General features: G+C 37.4%; 1 protein-coding gene across 1 annotated transcript in view; it reads left to right on the top strand.

The window, feature by feature from the left end:
* SEMA3A (sema domain, immunoglobulin domain (Ig), short basic domain, secreted, (semaphorin) 3A) overlaps positions 1–14,962 on the top strand; it is a 58,033-nt gene extending 43,071 nt beyond the window's left edge. The window contains exons 9-12 of the mRNA XM_010075494.1: positions 2,537–2,694; positions 6,738–6,805; positions 12,777–12,919; positions 14,507–14,962. Coding sequence (XP_010073796.1) covers positions 2,537–2,694; positions 6,738–6,805; positions 12,777–12,919; positions 14,507–14,962 — 825 coding nt within the window. The remainder of the gene's footprint in view (positions 1–2,536; positions 2,695–6,737; positions 6,806–12,776; positions 12,920–14,506) is intronic.
* The last annotated feature ends 265 nt before the right edge of the window (positions 14,963–15,227 follow it).

The raw sequence follows: 15,227 nt of genomic DNA, 5'->3' as shown, positions 1-15,227 counted from the left end.
CTGCATTTTGGGCAGCACTGTGGGGCAAACAGAAACCACTGGATTGCTTAAAACATTAGTCTCCTCAGCTTTTCTGGAGTTCTAATACTTCTGGAAGAATTTTAGAGGATAATTTTTTTTTTTAAATTTTTTTTTTTTTTACTCTCCACTGATTTGATAATCAGCTGATTTATTAAATTGAAAATCTGTTGGGAGAAGCTCTTTGCCCAAAAGGCAGTTTGACTGTGTATGGCAAAGTAAGGTCAGATCATTGGTGCAAATCATTCTATTACTATTTTCTGAATTTCATACTTCCTGGATTTATATATTATTAGTGTCCAGAATAATAATCACCAGCTGGAGTCTAAAACCATGAAGATCAGAAGATCAGCAAACAGGGCAGCAGCCTTCAGGCTGTGCAGCACCTGAAACACGCGCTGTAGCTCACTGGCTGAACTTTATGAACTTATCTACAATGAATAGAATCTTTAAGTAACCCTATTTTGGCCTCATTTTTTTTTCTTATGTGTTTCTGGTCATTCTTTAATTCTAAAGACATTTGTTAGAAGTCAGGGAGGGGTTTTTGACAAAATGAAATTAGTTACAGAGGTCTGTAGGAAACCTTTACACCATTCTTCTTTATTTTCCCACGTGCATTCTCTGGGTTGATTTTTACCTTAGTTGCACCACACATTGCTACATGCTTATATAGATATTAATTCCCCAATTACATAGGACTCAGATCAATGCCATCTGGACATTTAAGGTACTTAACTGAAACTCTAATTTGACCTATGCTGCCTCCATAATCAGCAAAGAGAAAAGGCATCCCATGAGAAATGGTTAGGTCACCTAAGATTTGAATTGCTGCTCTTTTTACTGCAAAACATACCCCTGAGCTGGGTACTTGATTAAGTGACTTAAGTTAGAGAGAAGCAGCTTATCATGTCTGCTGCCTGTCATCTGCTTCTCAAGGATACATCCCTAACTGGGTACTGGGATGAACAGTTAAGGCTTTGTGTAGAGCTCTGTGTGCTTAGAGATTTTTGCCCAGAGAATGCAGTTTTACAACCCAGCTATGGCACTGTAATAGTTGGAATCAGCTGCTTAGAAAGCGCTTAGTTTTCCGTTTACCTGTGAATTTTCCTTTGGGTGCTTTCCTTGTCATGTTTCCCTTGAGAAAATACTGATGTTTATATAAATGCATGGGATGTTTCTGTTAACAATTAATATGTATAAACTGCAAAGCTGCTGTCTCTGAAAGAAGTTAAGGCAACACCTTTTATGAGTGTTTTTGGTTTTGCTGTCTCCTGGTATCCATTGCTCATCATTTCCAGTTGGTAGGAGACCTCGGCTACCTTCCATCCCTGAGTTCCCTGGAAATGGTCCATCTGGCATATCACAATACAGGAGATGAAGAAATTTTGTAATATTTCTTGAAATCCTATTTTTCATGTCAGCCTTATGTTTTCTAAGAAAGAAAAATAAGTACAGATGTGTATTTTCTTGATGGGACTGCTTGGAGTGAGACCTTAAACAGGAATTTCTTAATTGCTCCATCATGGGTGCTGTGCGACAAAGTTTAAGCTTTTGATAGCAAACTGTCAGTGTTTCCAAAACAGAAGGATTATGCCATTTAATTTTTGTTTGTCTATTTATTTTGTTTCCCTCTGGTTTTCAATCTCAGAGGGAACTGCATTTACTTACTACACTCATACTTGTTTTCTTTGTGAATTAGTGCTAAACTGAAATATCTCTGTTTGGACTTTCACGTGGGATCAGTAGTTCAGTTTCCTTGTGTCCCTCTGGGGACCAGCTTCCCGAATGGACCACATGAATTTGATACCAAGAGGAAATTGAGAGAGACAAGATATTCTATTGTGATGTCATACAAAGCTGTAGTTCATTTTGTTCACATCTTTTTTTTCTTTACTTCGTGGCTTCTCTCTGCATTTGAACTATATCTTTTACTCAACAATGTTTTTTATATAAAATAAAGTCATCTCCCCTCATTAAAGATATGTTTCAATTAGAGTATGTCACCTGTAGAAAAGAGTATGAAGAATCAGAATTATCAAGCATACAAAGGAGTGTGTGCATAGCAGCACTTCCAAGCTGAAATATCTTAGCATCAGTCTGAAATAATTTACTTTATGTTCCCTCCACACATACACAAATCAAGGTCACATATAGGAAATTTATGTTAATTTTATTTTTCTTCAAATTCAAAAGCATATTCTCCTTTGTGTTCTGTCACTGACTAGAGTGCTTTCCCAGTGCAAGGATCTGAATAGAAAAGAAAGAATGGAAGAGTACTTTAATTTTTCTTTCTATTTAGAGAAGCCACTGGGAGGTTCATACAAAACCCAAAGTTTTTCCTGTTTGATATTTTTTATCCTGAGGACAAGTCTCTTCTCATTCCTTCAGTGTACATCAGGATCATGATCCTTTATTGTATTTTTAATCGTCCTAACATATTATTATTTAACTTTTTTATGCTTTCTTAGCAAAGACCTGTTAATTTGAATTTTTTTTTTTTTTGAAACTTTTATAACAGCAACAGCTCTACATTGGTTCAGCCACTGGAGTTTCACAGCTTCCTTTACACCGCTGTGATGTGTATGGAAAAGCATGTGCTGAGTGTTGCCTTGCGAGAGACCCTTACTGTGCCTGGGATGGTTCATCTTGCTCACGTTACTTCCCCACTGCTAAGAGGTAGGGACAGAGGTCTGCGTGGTTTACTATTTGTTTTAACTGATGGTCTCAATATGACCGGAGGGCCTTGGAGATTTTTCATGGGATGGTTAACTGGAGCCCTTTCTCTTCCAAAGAAAACATAGCTGTGTGAGTTACAAGCAATATGAAGTCTTGGTTGATTTCAAGTGAACACTGCTACTTCTTGGGTTGGCTTGAAAAGCTGTTGGAAGAAAACATTCAGGAAAGAGTTGTCTCTGAAATGGATTAATAACTTTATATTCAGTAATAAATGGCAAAAAGAGAAAAATCCTTTAACACAAGGTGAGGGCTTGATATTAAAATAAAAGGACTACTTGCCCAAGTAAATTATCCTGAATTTTAAGGAATTCTAATACAAAGGAAATATTTACAAAGTGTTTGGACATGAGTGGAAAGTTATTTTTAGTGATATGTAACATTTTTATTATTCAGAAGTATAACTTGCAGTGTTGATGTGTGTCTAAGTGTTACCAGATCAGAACAACCACTGTTTTACATTCAATCTGCACTGATGATAAAGGGTTTGCAATGCAAAGGGAAAGGGAAAACAGACTCTACAAGTGAAAAATACCATTTTTATAAAAATTTTACAAGTCCTAGTGGCTTGATCTGAAGATTTAAAATAATATTTTCTTTGCCTGTCTTCATCCCTGAAATTCTTTCTCTTAAAGTATATAAGCTAGTTACTGAACAGTTCTTAGCTAGTGAAGTAGAATTTAGGAATAACTGAATAGATAATAACTTGCAAATAGGAACAGACATTAGTGTAGTGTTGCAATTTCCATGATAAATTGGCTAAAATGACAAAAAAGTGCTCACATTAAATTGAATATGTCAAATATCTTGCACTTAATGAAGAAACAAGAAATCTACAGGCATATATATATAAGGGTTTATATACATAAAATCAATGGTAGCAAACACTCAGTTGAGAATGTCAGGACTCCAAATTCCAGATTTGGATTGGTTGTTGCAGGACATGAAAAGTGGTAAAGGGTGGCAAGTAACATTTGTGTCCTAAACTTTTCAGATGGAGGGGATTAGAATTTCAAGGCTTGCATTACAGTGTATCCTAAACAAATACTGATGACAAAAGAAAAAGCTGGTTATGGAACATCAGGTTCTATTTTTGCACCAGGAAACAGAGTTAATCTGAGACAAGCTTTGTGTGGAATTCTGTTGCAAAGAATTAAAAAGTAGAAACTGAACCCCTTCCAAAAGAAGAGCTGGTCAGATTTTCTCAGCTGCATGGGATAAATTCAAATTTGTGGTTGGAGCACGGCAGTTTCTCCACAGGAGGAGGAAGAAAGAGAGGAGAGGGAACAGGGAAGTTTGCAAGGAGAGTCTAAGAGATTGATTTGATCTGAAAGTTTTAAGAGTTAGAAATCAGTGTGGTTGAGTACTGCCTCTGAGTCGAAGGAGACAGTAAGGTCACTATCACTGAATCACTCTGTTACCTCCCTACTAATCTTTACCCTTGAACCTCACCCTTTCTCAGCATTCCAGCACCCATTCCTACTCCCAGCCCATCTCAAGACCCCTAGTGCACATCATCCTGTCATTCATCTGCTTACACTGATGGAAGAACTAGGGCTCTTTGTCTTTTCCTTTTCCATCTCTCCAATTTATTAACCAGCAGACCAAGCTCAATGTTGCCATCAGGGGTAAAGTTCTTCTTATAGGGATTAAGGGGCAGAGTTACTGGGGATAAACTGGTTTGCACAGCTACAGGAAAACCTTGCAGTGCAGAATTTACTCTTCTTGAGTTCCCTATGAAGGAAAAACTAAGTCCTGGGACGCTGGATCCTGACAATGCCTACAGAAAAAGCTGCTGTCCCCCCACTACTTCCCCCCATTTTTCCCTTGGTAGCAGAAGCAGCAGAATAAAGGTCTGAGTTACGGGGCAAGAGGATCCTCTGTTTACCTGGTATCTGCTGTACCCACTGCCTCAAGCCAGCTTTGAATGCATCTATGACAAAATCAGCATTACTGGAAATAGCTTGAATGTCAACCTTTTCTTAATAATGAATCCTCGTAATTTTAGGCTCCAGAAATATTGGGAAAGTTGAGTCCTGAGGCAATTGCACAGATGCTTTACAAATAGCTGACTTGGGGTTTTGTTTTTTGATTTTTTTTTCCTTCGTTTTTAAAAGTAGTTTTATGAGCCATGATTTTAATTTACTTTTCTTTCTTTGTGTATTTTACAAGTCTAAATGACAGTTCAGAGCTCCTCTAGTGTGACCACTTAAATTTGCCCCATGCAGATGTGCTCTGGGTCATATTTCATAAATCATTGTGTTGATACAATGGTGATATGTGTGACATTTTCCTGAGATTCTAACTAAACATCTCATCCAAACTCCATTGACAGTAATATGAGTCATTCCACAGACTTCTTTTCTACAAATAGTATCCTATAAATATGCTGCATTTCAAAATTTAGGAAGGAGTAACAAAATTTTATGGTTCCTTATGTTTCTGTGTATTTTTATTCATTGGTAATGAGTAATACGAAGACGATATCTGAAATTAGGATTAGTACATTTTTTGAATCATATATCAATCAACAGAAGGTTCCTTCTTATTAAAGCATGCTAATGCTCTAGGACCATTTTAAAGAAGCTATTATTCAGGAAGATATAAAAAACACACATTCTGATTATTTGGGGGGGGGGGGGGGCGGGAAACTCTTGCCATACTTCACATAACTAATTTCAGTTTTAACATTTCAGTAGTTTTCAGTGGAAAAAATTGATTAAAATCTTTCAGCCAAGAGGAGGCAGCTGTGCAGTTGATGGTGCCTCTGTGAGTGTATGTGCTGATGCTGGGCTGTTGGTGAGAGTCTGCAAACAGGGCTAGTGAAAAGGAGAGAGATAGTCTCTGAGCTGCAGAACAATGGCTTTTTAAAAAGGGGAGCTGTTGTCACAAGGGAGTTACCAACAGAGCTTTTTACAAGGCTACTTAACTTTTGCATATCTGTTACTGGATGCCATAATCTGAAATCACAGCATTGTTCAGCAGCCTAATCCTCTTTGTTCTCCTCTAATTTTGCAAGCCCTCAGGCTTTCTCTGATTCCTAAAGTGCTCACACTTGAAACACATCTTTGTTTGCCTTGTTCTTTTTTTTTTCTTTTTTTATATTAAAGGATTTTCTCAGTGGAATTTTGTGTCATAGCTATTTAAATAAAAATAGGAGCAGACAAAGAGGGAAAAACAAATGCAAAATAAAACTGTATTAAAAAGCTTTCTTCTGTGAAATTCAACATATTTTAGCACAGATCAGTATGTTTTCAATAAGAGCCAGTGGAAATAAGTTGGGGAAAGAATATACTATGCTAACTGGACATGAAATAAAATCTAGAACCCAGACTCAAGCTACATAAGATGGAATAAATGATGTTTGAAATCTTCCTATCCAAGTGTTTTACTCTGTTTATTCTAAGCCATTCGCAACAGTTTTGGAAAAGGTTTTATCAGAAATGTTTTGGTGAGATCTGTAGTGGCTGAAATGATCTCTGTATCTTCATTTAGATTTTGTAGAAAATAGAGCACTCTAACATTCTTTCAAAGCCATCCATCCTAACATTTCATTTTAGCTAAAAGATGCCATGATACTTAAAGTATTGCACTTTCAGAAAAACTGTAACTTCTTCATCTTTTTTGATGTGTGTTTAACTGTATTGTATATGCTTTGATCCCTTAGCAGTCTCTGTATCTATGAATCAAATAACGAATTTGTCTGTGATCAACGTTGCCAACACAGTTAAAATAAACTTCATAGGCTCAGTACAAGAGACATGTACTTACCAGTTTCTGAAGACTTTACCTGTAAGAGTAAAGGCTGATTCTGAAAAGCATAGAGAATGCGTAGTAGTAACAATATGATTTCCTTCCTAGTGTTGTTTAGGTGCACTTGTGACCTATGTAATTACATGTATGTTCCATTTGTTGCTCTTCAGTCATGGCAAATGTGAATGCTGACCACTGAGGTCACTAACAGTTTTCAAATATGATATTCGCAGACGTACTAGACGACAAGATATCCGAAATGGAGACCCACTTACCCACTGCTCAGACCTGCAGCATCACGGTGAGTTATGGATATGACTGAAGTACAACTAATTTCTATGTAATTTACAGACTGTGCATGGGAAGAGTAGGAAGCACATGAATTATTTGTTGGTGAAATTGTCTTGAACATCTGGGAAAGACGAATATTATACATCATTATCCCAATTTAGAATGCTTACAATAGCCTGGATCAGACACGAAAGACTGGTGGTCTTTTTGTTTTGTTTTTCTTCAAGTTAACAGTTTTAAGCGTTTTAATTTTTCTGCTTCACTTACTTGATAATCTCATATCACCAGTCCAGGCATATTATGACAGAATAGAGTCATCTCTTGTTCAGAACAGCAAGAAGTATGTAAGTGTTGCTTCATATAGTTTGCACAGAATGATAATCAAGCATATCATTAACCACCCTGGCTAAATATGGAACGGTCTTTGTTGCAGGTGCCACACTAGCAGCCCTTAAGATCAAGATGTTCCTTGCAACAGGCCTGTCCCATGTGCTTTCAGCATGGGTTTTCTTTGACATCTATTGGTTTTGTTTGTTGCTGGTTGTTTCATTCTCACCATGTATTGACCAGATTTTCCTTTCTTGAATTGCTTGGCTGATAAACTTCTCACAGTTACTAATTTGTTGCCACACTCTTCAGAAGATCATCACTTATGAAATGAAAAAAATGTCCATTGAAGCGAACACTTAGGCAATACTTCCCTCTGCTGGCAAAAAAAAAAAAAAAAAAAAAAAAGATTACTCGTGTTTGTGATACATTTATAACAACAGTTAAACCACTGGACGAATTTCTGGGAAAAATAAAGAAGAGGTGGCTGAAAATGGGAGATACCGCAAAACTCTCTTGTCCTTTCAGCCCTTGTAATGGCAAGAATGATAAATAGTCCGAAGTTGCACTGTTTCAGTAGCAGTTTTCTCAATCTTCCTTTTTAATAATTTGAAACTTTCAGCTAACATTACTCTAGCTTTTCTTTTTTCTTCTTGATTGTCAGACTCATGCCAAGCTACTCAGCCAAGAAAATAGTTTTGAAAAGTGCATGAATCAATCAATATGTAGTTGTCACATGTTGAGAACTCATGAATATACAACTAGTTTAGATTTGAGCTCATCTAGTAGAAAGTTCATAAGTTTCCAGTTACATGATATCTAGCAATGCTTCTGCAGTGCAGATGAGACCATCCACCTATTGGGGCTGAGATGACATTTTCAGTTCCCCAATAGGAAAATTTCACCAGGCAGTAGATGTGGATTTTATGACCAGCAGAAGCATGTCTTAACTTTGCCTTTTTACTATCTGGACATTTTACTTAGGAGTAAAATGATGAACTGGGCTACCACACATCCACTTTTTTAATGTTCTCTTGCCCTGGCTAGCAGTGCTCTATAAAGCTGCAGGTCTGTTCTTCATCTTCATAGACAAGAAAAGGATTCTAAACACTCTGGCTTTTATATCTTCCCATATTTGGTAGACATGTTTGTCTGTAAAGATATTTTCTGTACAAAAGAGAAAAGAGTAATTCAGCACGGTTTTTTCATTACAACAATAAAGAGAACTCAAGGCCAGGAAAAAGCTATTATCTGCTGCACCTGATCACAAGAAGCTATAATACAACTTTGTGAAAATGAGCAGAGCAAGTATGAGACAAAATATAACTGAAAATTTTACTTAATGGTGCAATGAAGACAATGTGATTAGATTAAAAGAATCAGTAACTGACAAAAAGTACTGAGAGAATGCAGTTCTAGGTCCTAGACTTTTAAGGACACACTGTCAAAATACTTTACTTAAGAAATTTTCTCTAAATTAATTCTGAGTTGGAAATCTATAAAAATTTCCTATATTTACTTGTCATTTACACATGATCATGTGTACAGACAGCTGCATGACCCATAAGCTTTCAATGCCAACTTATCCTGAGTTTTTCCCTTCATTATGACTAGTAGTTTCCTGGACAACAGATGAAGAAATGGGTTTGTCTATAGCCAAAAATAAGCTCCAGCAATCATTTAGTGCTTGTCTACATATTTCTTTGCATTAACAGCCAGTTGATTCTCCATGTGAACTAACAGAAACAAGAGAAAAAGAACAATCTCTTTATGTATATATCACCTTTAAAGACATTGCATAAACTTACTTTGATATCAGTCTGAAGCGGTAATGCTTTTAATAAGGTTTAGGTAGCTCTTTAAGTTGCCCTTTTGTGCAAATGTATGAGTAGTATAAAAAAACTACACAGCAACATTAGTGGGAGCTGAGGATCCTTACCTTAGCTGTACAGGTGTTTGGCCAAACATTAATACTTAAATCTAAAAGCATGATCACCTTTGTGTCAGGTAAAGAACAATTTTTTTAAAAAAAAACCATAACATACTAGTGCTGTCGAGAAATTAATCAAGTTGTTCTTGATTGATGAGGACAGGCTGAGACAATTGGGGTTGTTCAGCCTGGAGAAGAGAAGGCTCCAAGGAGACCTAATAGCAGCCTTCCAGTACCTGAAGGGGGCTACAGGAGAGATGGGGAAACACTTTATCAGGGAGTGTAGTGAGAGGACAATGGGTAACGGGTATAAGCTGAAAGAGGGCAGATTTAGACTAGATATTAGGAAGAAATTTTTCATTGTGAGGGTGGTGAGGCACTGGCCCAGGTTGCCCAGAGAAGCTGTGGATGCCCCATCCCTGGAGGTGTTCAAGGCGAGGCTGGATGAGGCTTTGAGCAACCTGGGCTAGTGGGAGGTGTCCCTGCCCATGGCAGGGGGGTTGGAAATCAATGATCTTTAAGGTCCTTTCCAAACGTAACCATTCTATGATTCTTTTGAAGAATTTGTAAAAGAGGCACCTGTTTTGGGCAATTTAGCCCAGGGCTCAGACAATCACTCTGAATTTAACTGTGTAGTGAGATTCATTCATTTGCAAAGCAATCTTGGTATAAGTACTTAAGCCTTCATACGTTTTCAGTTATGTCAGAAATTGCTTATTTAAAGGTTATTTATCAGGGCAGTAAACTTGATACTGCGGTTGGGTTCATTTTGGGAATTACAACTCTCAGACAGGATTTTGGGTTGACTTTCATAACCAACTTCATGATTTCTATGGTTTACTAATTCCTCCAGCTGCTCTTCTGAACTTCCCAAACTTTCATTCTTCCTTCTAGTCTCTTCAGCTTTTCCCTCAGTCCCAGAGCTGCACTCTGTGATTATTCCATCACTCTGCTTACTTTTTTGCACTCCACGTGCTCAATATTACATGAACTGTATAAACATTTTTGGACCTGCCTTCTGCTCCCTTAAATCATGGAAATGGAATTGGAAGGATCTTTTAAATCCTTCTTCTCTCATTGCATGACTGTCACCCATACTATATTTTCTGGAGCTGTGAGGCAATTTAAAGGGGGCTTCTGCCACTTTCCATAGTGATCACTAACACACTAGAATGCTATGGACCAGATCCAAGAAAACACTCAGAAGTCTGAAATGGCATCAGGGCACCCACCTTCAAGGTAATTTCCATGAAAACTTGCAGCTAGCTTCTTAGATACTAAGGATATCCTACATACCTAAGTGTTCCAGCAGAAACATCTGTACATACTTGCATATATGCTACTGCTCTTGGGCAGTAGGACCTTTGCCAAAGAAATATCTATGTTTGTCCTTTGTACAGATACTTAGAATCTAGAATCCTTGATCTAATGAGACCAGTGTCACATGTGCTCTGCTTCTGTATAATTCACTTGGACTATGCTGTGTTCAGGAAAATATAGTCAAGCAGTGCTGCAAGTCACCTAATGAGTAACCTGCTGGTTAAATCAGCTATTTAGGATGAGAAAGAAGAGGACTCAAAGTCCACTTAGGCTTAAGAGATTGACTTGATCGCTCTAATTCCAATACAAGCACCCAAACTATTGGATTGCTCTTGTTGAAGTTGGGCCATTGTGCAACCATGATTCAAAGTTCATGGATTCTGGGGGCATATATCCTAGGGCGAAACCCCTGTGTTTCCATCCTTTATTCCTGGATACTGTAAATCTTTGTTTCAGGGAAACACATTTCTGGAGCAGTAACACATGTCCCAGGCTATAAAAGGGGACATTTCCTACTGACTCTCTTATGCTGCATCCCTGCATGTGCTATCTGTTATGGATCCCAGTTCAGATATCAAACTGTTTCTTGTTGATTATATGAGGATCTTTGGCTGCTTGCTCAGCCATGTGAATTCTATTCCTAAATTAGAGTACCTAACTTCAAACAGAAGAGTCAGGACATCAGTCAGCTACTCACAGTGTTGAATGTGGACCATGAGTTATCAGCCAATCTTGTCCATTCCCAATCTTTATCTTATCACTTCTAGTTATGTTCAGTTAATCTCTTCACATACTTCCCATCCTCTGTTTCACTGACACCAATTCACCCATGCTCCATCTCAGACCTTACCACTAGTACCCTTGACGACATTCACTTCCAGTTGTCTTACCTTTTTTTTTGCTGCGTTGCTTTCTAATTCATTCCTCCATTGCTCCCCATCTTCCTGGCCCAAAGCTGTACTGACGTTCTTCGCAGGGATGTGGTTTCTGAGAGATGTTGTGAAAGTTGTTTCACTTAGTTGTTTATATAGCACCCCACTTACTTGCTGGAAAAGTTCACAATCCAGCAGAGGAAAGCAAGCTAACCCATTCCCTATTTGTATAGTGTTAATAGGCCATTTGATGGTTCCTTACTGAGAACTGGGCAAGCACCAGTTCCTACTCTGTCCACCATCCCTTCTCCCATCCTCCCTCAGGGCTGCAAGTCATTATAGAGAGACATACGATTGCCATATCAACATAAACCAGGAGCTCAATTTTATTTTTACCTTTGGCTCAGTCATCTAGCAAACAGCTTGGGTTTGCTAAGCAACATGGCCAATATGATAAGGCACAGAGAAAGCAAACAAAGCTTAACAAAGGATTTCTCTGGGAGGATTTTAACTAGACATTACTTTCCCATTAAAACATATTAAAAGAAGTTCCTTAAAGATTTCCAGTGTTAAAGATCAAAAGTGGAAAATGGAAAGAATAGCAAATAGTGGTAAAGAGACAGGAAACCCCATAAGATCAACACAGTTTTAAATAGCTAACCAACCCTTTCCTCCCCATCTACTCTCCAGGATTACTGTACTGTTGCCACTTAAGTCCATAACAGCATTTTAAAGAGCTAAGGTGGAGAGCTGAAATACGATGCCTTACAGCCTCTGCGGTATTGGAGAAGAATCAAATGCCATATAAGTCTTATAGCTATGCGATATTTCCAGCAAGTTGATGAATATCTTGAAACATTGTTGTTACAAAAGGAAGTAATTTATTTAACTTTCTTTTTCCCCTCCCATAATGTCTGGTTTATTAACCTCATTACATTTCCATAAATTATATCAGTATGAGAGGAAATGATTAATTGAAGATTGTTTCCTCAAAAACATTATTCCTGGTCATTAACAGCTTCAGCAAACTGCAGTCCCATATAATCTAAACACATTATACTACTTTTAAATAGCCTCATGTTTTATTACTTTGCTCTAAAGTATTATGATCATAGAGCCCAGGAGGCATCATTACAGACATTCTGCAACTACACCCTCCGTTTTCTCATTGCATACAATTTGCTATTAAAAATTCTTGTTATGTACTAAATGTTTTCCTTGATGAATAATAATGAGGTTTACACAAAGTTTTACAATGAAATTCATTAACTTCACATATAGAGATGTTAAGAGCTGTTAGGATTTAAAATACAAAAATAATTTAAAAAACCCTACCACGGATGCTTACAAAGATAAAGATGTTGATGGAGATTTTCCAAAAGGCATACGGACATGGGGAAATTTTTCTTTTAAAGTTTTAATCTTTGAAAACCTTAAGGGAGCCCAATTTCTAAACAAACCAATTCCATTAGCAATTAAGATTTTTCTTCCCTGGTAATTTTTTTTTTTAATTTATTTTTCTTGCTTTACAGATAACCCAAGTGGTCAGACCCTGGAGGAAAAGATTATCTATGGAGTAGAGAATAGCAGCACTTTTCTTGAATGCAGTCCAAAATCTCAGCGTGCCGTAGTCTACTGGCAATTCCAGAAGCAAAATGATGACCGCAAGGAAGAGGTACAGTAGAAAAAAAAAAGAGACACAACTAGTCTTCTCTATGACGATATACTTGAACCTGAGTCCTTCCAAGAATAATGTCCATCTGTATTTTATTTCAGCAGAATTTCCCTGAAATCTTGTAATTTCTGTTGCTCTTCACCGTATTCTTACTCTTATCACCATGAAATCCCATAAGCTCTCTAATAGGTTTTTACAGACTGTTACTTAAGAAAACATTCATATCCTCTCACTGGTCAGAGCCCCTGCAAAACACACTGGTTTTTCATTAGATATTCCAAAAATATAAAAAGTTAGTATGCTATCTAAGTGCCATCTAAAGCATCATACAAGGATTATATGAACTTAAATATTACAAAGACCTTAAAATGGTCTCTGAAAAGAAGGTCCAAGTGCATTCATGTAATTACACTGTTTGACTGAAACATAGTATAACAGGAGCACTTCCTATGTGCTCCATGCTCTAAGACTTTTCTGCAGACGAGACAGAGACAGAGTGAAGAACTGGGAACTGTAATAGACACAAGGGTATGAAAATGTGTACATTTTTTTCATCAAAAGCAATATTAATAGAGGCAAAACCACTGACTTTCGCTGCATTACACTAATGTGATACTTTATTTTTCTCCTTCTCTTGTCACCGACATTCTTGTGCTATTAGTCACCCTGGTTCTCAAGTCATGTTGCTATCAAGCTATGTCACACATATTTTAAGAGAATAATCTGGTAGGTAGGGAAATCCAGCTAGTAAGCAAGAACTTATTTGTTGCATTGAAGTATTTGTAAATATAGCCAAACTGCTCTGAAACATTTATATATTTTTTAAAGCATGTGCTAACTACTTAGTTACATTAGCAGCTTTATATATGTTTGCTGTTTGCTTTATTTGCATAAATTGTAAATTATTTATAATTTATTCTTGATGCAGAGAACAGCAAACAGATTTGTGCCCTTTCTGTCCAGAGCAACATGTGGATTCAAAGAAGAAAATTATAATCCTAGATATTAGTTTATTCAGAAAAATACAGTATTTTGGACAGCTGCTTTTTGAATATTAACATTCTGAGATTTAATCCTTATTTTTCTTTGTAAATTCTCCGCTTATCCAGGACTCACTTGTATGTGTAAGTGCTTTTATAATAAGGAACAATAGGACAACAGAGCACCTTTGCCACATATACATTTAGGCTTGACTAAAAGATAATGATAAATGTGACTTTGGTAATATAGCCAAATGCATCCATGTTGACTCTGCTGATTAGAGGTCTGCATCTTCTGTAATCTTACAAGCAAGTCCATCTGATAGAGTTGCTACAGATTTTTGTTCAGCAGCAGTAGGGACTAAAGAGTAAATTCTTAATGCCCCAAACTCTCTTTGCAGCACATCAACAGTTTTTCTATACAGTTTTTGAGCCTCCCATAACTGCAGATGACTGGCAAGGGGTTTTCCATTCATGTGGGTTTTGGGCTTTTTGTCCAAGTTTTACTGGCTGAAAGGACAGTACTAAGGAACTAGTATGGTTAGAGGACAATTCTGAATGTATATGAAAGGTAACTATTGAAATTACCCCTTTTTTTCCAATGCAGATAAAAGTGGATGATCGAATGATCCGGACAGAACAGGGCCTATTGCTACGAAGTCTTCAGCGGAGAGACTCTGGTATTTATCTCTGTCATGCTGTGGAGCATGGTTTCATGCAAACTTTGCTCAAAGTAACCCTGGAAGTAATTGATACTGACCACCTGGAAGAGCTGCTCCATAAAGAAGAAGATGGTGATACCTCCAAGATCAAGGACGCTACCAATAGCATGACCCCCAGTCAAAAGATCTGGTATAGAGACTTCATGCAGTTAATTAATCACCCCAATCTTAACACAATGGATGAGTTCTGTGAGCAGGTTTGGAAAAGAGACCGCAAACAACGCCGGCAAAGGCCTGCCAATGCGCAGGTGAATACAAATAAGTGGAAGCACCTACAAGAAAATAAAAAAGGTAGGAACAGGAGGACCCATGAATTTGAGAGGGCACCACGGAGTGTCTGAGCTCCATTACCTCTAGGAACCTCATCCAAGTAGAAACTTGTATAGACAGATAACTGGAAAAAAATGCAATATTCATGAACTTTTTTCATGGCATTATGTGGATGTTTACAAGAGTGGAAAGTTCAAACAATTTCCACCAATAAAATCCATTTCTAACTTTGTAGTAAGTCCTTCTCGGCTCTGATTCTAAGACCAGAAAGCGCAGAGTTTCAAGGATGATAACTCACCCGGACCTAGCTTACTGCTCAGAAAGTTCTGGAAGTGT

This window comes from Pterocles gutturalis, unplaced genomic scaffold (genome assembly GCF_000699245.1).
Source record: "Pterocles gutturalis isolate BGI_N339 unplaced genomic scaffold, ASM69924v1 scaffold24677, whole genome shotgun sequence".
In the NCBI taxonomy this organism is placed as follows: domain Eukaryota; kingdom Metazoa; phylum Chordata; class Aves; order Pterocliformes; family Pteroclidae; genus Pterocles; species Pterocles gutturalis.
Note: the sequence above shows the minus strand (reverse complement) of the source record. Positions and strands in the feature narration are given on the sequence as shown.